General features: G+C 36.2%; 1 protein-coding gene across 3 annotated transcripts in view; it reads right to left on the bottom strand.

Annotated features, from left to right (window-relative positions):
- LOC138699501 (cyclic GMP-AMP synthase-like receptor) overlaps nucleotides 1-7,213 on the bottom strand; it is a 74,794-nt gene continuing 67,581 nt past the window's right edge. For all 3 annotated transcript variants that reach the window (XM_069825441.1, XM_069825442.1, XM_069825440.1), the window contains exon 10: nucleotides 1-3,743. In XM_069825441.1, the coding sequence (XP_069681542.1) occupies nucleotides 3,569-3,743 (175 nt within the window). In that variant the 3' untranslated portion in view covers nucleotides 1-3,568. The remainder of the gene's footprint in view (nucleotides 3,744-7,213) is intronic.

The following is a 7,213-nucleotide window of genomic DNA, read 5'->3' on the forward strand; positions in this document are numbered from 1 at the left end:
TTAAGATCATACAATGAATTTATTAAAATAAATGCAGAATTAAGTAACCTTAATAATAACAGTTTCAGCACGTTGGTAATACATAACAGAATAATTGTTATTAAACATTATATTTCTTTAAATTGAAACGGTTCATTATTTAACTTTTCTTTCGCAAATTATAGATAAGTTTATTTTTTTTTCAACTACTGCCTTTTCTCAATTTCTACTTAAAATTTCAATTGTCTCACTTAATTTCTAGTACTATATTATGAAACTGGAATTGCTTCAAGCACGAGATTTTGTTCTTTTGGGTGAAAACTATACATTTTGAATAATACAGGGTGGAAGTGAAATAATCCTGCAGATTGACAGGGACGATGGGGTACACTTAAATGAATAGAAAACCTATATTACGTTTTGTGATTAAATGCACGGTTAATTAGAAACTGAGTTGGAAGATTCAGCAGTCCGGCAACATCGCCGCTAACACAATGGTTTTTCTTCTCGTGAGAGGTCAACGAACTAAGATGTCTCTCTAGGTCAGGCATGTCAAAGTAACCATAGACGGCATATTTTGCCATAGCCATGGTTTGACTTTTCTACAGTGGCCAAATGATTGACAGCTCAGCTGAGAGTTCGATTGCTCGAAAGTTAATTGCTAGTCTCTTGTACTAAAAGCATTGGCTTAGTCTGTTTCAGAAGATATAAAGCTTTTTGTTTTAATGTTGATTGAGCTTACTTTTTGCAAAAAATGTATCATTCATTATTGCAGTAGGCCTACTATAATACGATTTTCTAGTGGAACCACAAAGTAAAACATTGATAATTTATAAGTATCTGAACTTTTTTTTCAAGTATAATTAATTAAGTGCTGTGCAATAGGCTACTTACGACCGAAGTAGATATTTTCTTGTGCAATATTTGAAGTGTGAGATAATGTATTTTCAGTGATTTTAAAAATAAAATATTTATAAACCTGTTTTCCATACTTCAAAATATTAAAAATATCTATAGTTCAGAATACATTATTCATTACGTGAGGTGGGGAAATAGTGTATTATGTAATTAGCTAATTAGATATTTTGCAATAAGCATGTTTAATATTACTAGGATTCGCGTTACGGAATGCGCGCTGGTTCGAGTTCTCATGGGGAAAGAAATTTTCTCATGAAATTTCGGCCAGTGTATGGGACGGGTTCCCACCCAGCATCGTGATGCACTTGGGGAGCTACGATAGGTAGCGAAAATCCGGTTTCGCAAGCCAGCTATAACGGCTAGGGGGATCATCGTGCTAACCACACGATACCTCCATTCTGGTTGGATGATCGTCCACCTCTGCTTCGGCATGTGGACGTGAGGCCAGCAGCCCGCTGGTCGGTCTTGGCCCTTCAAGGGGCTGTAGCGCCATGGATTTTTTTTTAATGTTTAATATTAGGGTTTCGGAGTAAACTGCTTGTATGAATTAATTTCAATACGAACACAGAGTTCTGGATTTCATGTATAGTATTTTAAATTTAACATTTAACGTAAGAACATTGTAACATATGTAAGTATCCCAAGGTTGGAGTTCGTAGTAGATTGTTTTATAGGAGAAAGCTGCTACCGTTGCCACACGAGCCACAACCCTCTCGTACTACTGACCTTGACAAGACTGCGCTAGGAGAACCTCTCTGTCTATAAGTGTAGTGTTGCAATCTGTTTCGCATTGTTCAGTGGCTTGAAATTAGTGGATTTAAATTAAATTTACACGAAAACCGCCTACGCTATGGAAATTCGCCAGAGGAATAAATTCTTCTTTATTCGATTTTCTATCGATATGGACAAAAATCACGATCCTATTCGCAATAGTTACCGAATAAGAGGGTGTTAAATATTTGAAAAAAAAAAATTCTGAGAAAATTGTAGAGCAGTAGTCGTCAGCACTCGCTGAAATGGGTAAAGTGAAACGAGTGCAACGTAATATGCTCCGTCGTGCAGAAGGGAGAGATAGAAAGCATACCCGCCAGCAGCCACGGGTGCACGCCAGTGAAATGTCTTATGCGCGGGTAAGAGACGTTAGCCCGAGGGTGCACTGTGCTGATGACCGCTGCTATAGTTTCCACCACATGGTATTACACTTTTTGTTACATACAACATGAGCTATTCGCTCTTAAAAGCTGCAAGATTATTTCACTTCCACCAGTATACCGGGATTGATTTTATGAAACCTCCTATGTGACAATACAGAGCATATATTTTTTTTTTCAGGAGAAAGAGAAAAATAATTAAATATTAACAGGCATACATAAGAATACTAGATAATTCGGTAAAAAAAAAAAAACGTTGGTGAATATGATGAACATCAATGACATCATCGAGGATCATTGTAGGCATACTGACATTTAATTAATTTTTTCTTCCTCCTGAAAAATTATTCTCTGTACTGTCACATAGGAGGTTCCATAAACGATATGGAATTTGTAATTTCAATAAATTTAAATTTAAATTCAAATTCAAATGAAGTCAAAATTAGAATTTTACCGTGAGCCAAAATAATACAAATAAGTATTTTCCCTCCATAGGCTATAATTAGTGGCATGCAAATTACCAAAGGCCAGGTGCTGGTTACTGTAGAGCAAAAATTATATAATAATTTGTTTCTTTAGTTGCGGTGAAGATCACCAAAATGTAACCCATGCATTGAATATACATTTAAAAAATTAGCAATATTACTTTGACGGGGAAGGTAGCGCCTCAAAACACCTTCCAGCAGCCGCCATTGCTTCACCCCTCCAGATTTTGATCCGTTTTTTAGCGGAATATACATAAAAATTGATGATACAACGTAAATTATGGTAGAGGACTAATTAAATTGATAGATAATGGATTTGTACGATAACAGCTTTCAAATAAAACTTTACGCTCGACCATGCCGAAATGTAGTAATTATACACCTGGTAGTAGCCCTTTAATACACCTCATTAAAGTACACCTATTAATTATAGTTCAGTTGTTCAGCCAATGAGAAATCACCATTGTACCATTATAAAAGCGCAAGTATCGATTATTCTCGGATATGCAATCGAAAGACAACTAGCGAAAAGTCACGGAGGCTGAAATCCAATACTGTCGCAGAAGGTTATGTTCTGTTACTATAATAATTAGCGTTAATTGTAAATAATATTCAAAAAAATTCAAATTGTCATCTCGTTTTTCAATTCTAAATCAATTTCCAGGTTATATCAAGACTAATGTTCATGTTATTCTCTAGATTATATCAAGGTCAATGCCATCGTTCCTCGGAAAAAAATCAATACTTTCACGTCTGCACACATCTCACAATTTAGAAAGTCAGTTCCCCTCCTCCTCGCTTGCGCTCGTTTCATAAACAAACATACTCGCGTCTTAATTACTACCATTATAGGCTCGTTGCATAATGTACTATTGTGACACACTTTGACAAATGTCTTATTTTCCACAAGAATAATTGATGTATTAAGGATATTATTAAACGAACAAACATTCTTACTTTCTGGATGACACTCGTAAAATATACTTAAAGAATGTAATAGCATAACAATCACCAATTGCATGCCACCCTCTCTTTTCAATCATTATTGTTTCGACGTCTTGTAAAGTCATAGATCAGGGCTCCAGCTAAAACTATGGCACCTATACCAGCAGCCATTCCCAACCATGAAGAGGAAGTTTCACTTTGCGCCATGTCTGCTGATGAGGCCTCCTGATCCAGCTGTACTGTGCGACCCGAGCGTTCTATTGCCCTACAAAAAGAGAATCAGTGATCATAACACACGTAATACATCAACTATGACTGTAATACAGCGCGCGGCATAATATATAACTTACTAGGTCTAGCATATAACCAGTCGCAGCTCGCGTGTTTAGTGGGGAGATACGACCGCTCTCTCGTACGGAAGAAAAAGGAATCAGAGACTAAAGGCTGGTTCACAATAAATCGGAAACGAGAATCGGAACGAAAACGGTAAAATTGTTAAAATGTATACATTTAAATGTGAGCGTTCACAATTAACGAAAAGCTTGCCGTAGCCCGGGATCGGGAACGGAGAGTAGGCCAAGTTTCAACTTTGGCGTTCACGTTTCCGATCACAGCCCACTAGATTCATTCTATTGCCATCTAAAAGCTATTTTGTCGTCGTATATTTTGTAGCAAGAAGACCGTGACATAACCTATGCATTATTTTGTTCTGTGCTGTGCATCATGGAGCAAGTTTTATTTGATGAGATTCTAATATTGAGTGTTGAGGAAAATCCTCAAGTTTACGATAAGCGGCGCGCCTCGTATAAAGATGAGAAAATGAAGGAGAATACGTGGCTTTCAATAGCTGCATCTTTGAACACCGATCAGAAGCGAATCATATTTTATTACTGTATTGGTTGTATTACACACTACATATTCATGCTTCAATTCAATAACTACTGTTGTGTTCATTTTTGTTCTATTACAAATGTTTCTTCTCTAATTATTTTACGTTATGGTAGACTTAAAATAGGTTGTGATAATAAAGATGCATGGGTATATTTATAATACCGTACCTAATGAAATGTTTCAGTTGAAATTTCGAAGTTGGTTAACCTGTGTTTATGTTGGCTGCCTTGTACTCATGAGAGAACGCCATTGATCAATTATACACAAATAACATCAGAATGCGTAATATCGACTTTACATATCGTTATTGACATGCATATCGATATGCATAGTCGTCTACGTTCACGGTTTATTGTGAATCAAAAATTTTCATATTCACGTCCTCTGCTTCTCGTTTTCATTCTGGTTCTCGTTCCCGGTTTATTGTGAACCAGCCTTAATGACGGTGATTTAGATCTATAATCCAATATAAATAATGCACCGTAGACAGGTACAGTAATAAAAACGTTATGTTTATTTTACCTTTTTTTCAAAGTATATGTTGAAAATAATGTCTGGATGCAAGAATAACATAGGAGAAACACGTAGATATTCAAGTAACAATACAGCTAAGTCCTAGGAAATCTTCACACCGATCAGCACAGGAATGCGCCACGTCTCAAAAAGCAGCATTAAATGGGCTAAAATGCTCCACTTTTATTCTTATTTTTAGTGTATGAAGTTGCTCTTCACGATCAGAAAGTGGGTGTGGCGTTACTGTACGCAGATTGGCCCCAATTTCATTTACGTCATAGTCAACTAACAACGTGCGAGACGTACTGCGTCCTTTTTTTTTTTTTTTTTTTTTTTTTTTTTGGCAATATTGACTCAGGATGAAAAACACTGTGCTTACTTCCAGTCGTTCACGTGATTGAGTCCTGTTATTTGAGGTTAGTATATTCTTTTGAGAAGATTAACTCCGTACGTAGATGAAATTATTGGGGATCATCAGTGCGGTTTTCGGCGTAATAGATCGACTATTGATCAGATTTTTTGTATTCGACAGATAATGGAGAAAAAATGGGAGTATAAGGGTACAGTGCATCAGTTATTCATAGATTTCAAAAAGGCATATGACTCGGTTAAGAGGGAAGTATTATATGATATTCTTATTGAATTTGGTATTCCCAAGAAACTAGTTCGATTAATTAAAATGTGTCTCAGTGAAACATACAGCAGAGTCCGTATAAGTCAGTTTCTATCTGATGCTTTTCCAATTCACTGCGGGCTAAAGCAGGGAGATGCACTATCACCTTTACTTTTTAACTTCGCTCTAGAATATGCCATTAGGAAAGTTCAGGATAACAGGCAGGGTTTGGAATTGAACGGGTTACATCAGCTTCTTGTCTATGCGGATGACGTGAATATGTTAGGAGAAAATACACAAACATTAGGGAAAACACGAAAATTTTACTTGAAGCAAGTAAAGCGATCGGTTTGGAAGTAAATCCCGAAAAGACAAAGTATATGATTATTTCTCGTGACCAGAATATTGTACGAAATGGAAATATAAAAATTGGAGATTTATCCTTCGAAGAGGTAGAAAAATTCAAATATCTTGGAGCAACAGTAACAAATATAAATGACACTCGGGAGGAAATTAAACGCAGAATAAATATGGGAAATGCCTGTTATTATTCGGTTGAGAAGCTCTTATCATCCAGTCTCCTGTCCAAAAATCTGAAAGTTAGAATTTATAAAACAGTTATATTACCGGTTCTTCTGTATGGTTGTGGAACTTGGACTCTCATTCTGAGAGAGGAACATACGTTAAGAGTGTTTGAGAATAAGGTGCTTAGGAAAATATTTGGGGCTAAGAGGGATGAAGTTACAGGAGAATGGAGAAAGTTACACAACACAGAACTGCACGCATTGTATTCTTCACCTGACATAATTAGGAACATTAAATCCAGACGTTTGAGATGGGCAGGCATGTAGCACGTATGGGCGAATCCAGAAATGCATATAGAGTGTTAGTTGGGAGACCGGAGGGAAAAAGACCTTTAGGGAGGCCGAGACGTAGATGGGAAGATAATATTAAAATGGATTTGAGGGAGGTGGGATGTAGATGGGAAGATAATATTAAAATGGATTTGAGGGAGGTGGGATATGATGATAGAGACTGGATTAATCTTGCACAGGATAGGGACCGCTGGCGGGCTTATGTGAGGGCGGCAATGAACCTTCGGGTTCCTTAAAAGCCATTTGTAAGTAAGTATATCTATAAAATCCGAGTTAGGTTTACTAAACAAAATCTAATGTCAGATTCATTTTTCGACCCAAAATTAAGTTAATTGAGCAATTTTGAGAAAGGAAAGAATTTCTAACACAAGTGCATTTTTAGTATTTTTATTTAAGGTTAGTATATGTAAACAATTAGAATTAATAAACAAAATCTAATGTCATATTCTTTCTTCTCGACCCAAAATTAGGATAGTTTAGCTAATTTGAGAAAGGAAATAGTTTCAAAGTGTATTTTTTGTTAATTGTCAATAACTAATCAAACAAAACAGGTGATAAAGAATCTTCCTGTTTAACTCCGGTAGTAACATTGAAAATGTTGGACATACAAGTCTGTACTTTAATTTTATAGTTGAAATTCGCAATACATATTTTCAGCGAATTTATTAATTTCTGAGGTGTACTATATTATAGGCTAAGAGGGATGAGTTACAGGAGAATGGAGTAAGTTACACAACACAGAACTGCACGCATTGTATTTTTCACCTGACATAATTAGGAACATTAAATCCAGACGTTTGAGATGGACAGGGCATGTAGCACGTATGGGCGAATCCAGAAATG

This window comes from Periplaneta americana, chromosome 5, assembly GCF_040183065.1.
Source record: "Periplaneta americana isolate PAMFEO1 chromosome 5, P.americana_PAMFEO1_priV1, whole genome shotgun sequence".
NCBI classification, from domain to species: domain Eukaryota; kingdom Metazoa; phylum Arthropoda; class Insecta; order Blattodea; family Blattidae; genus Periplaneta; species Periplaneta americana.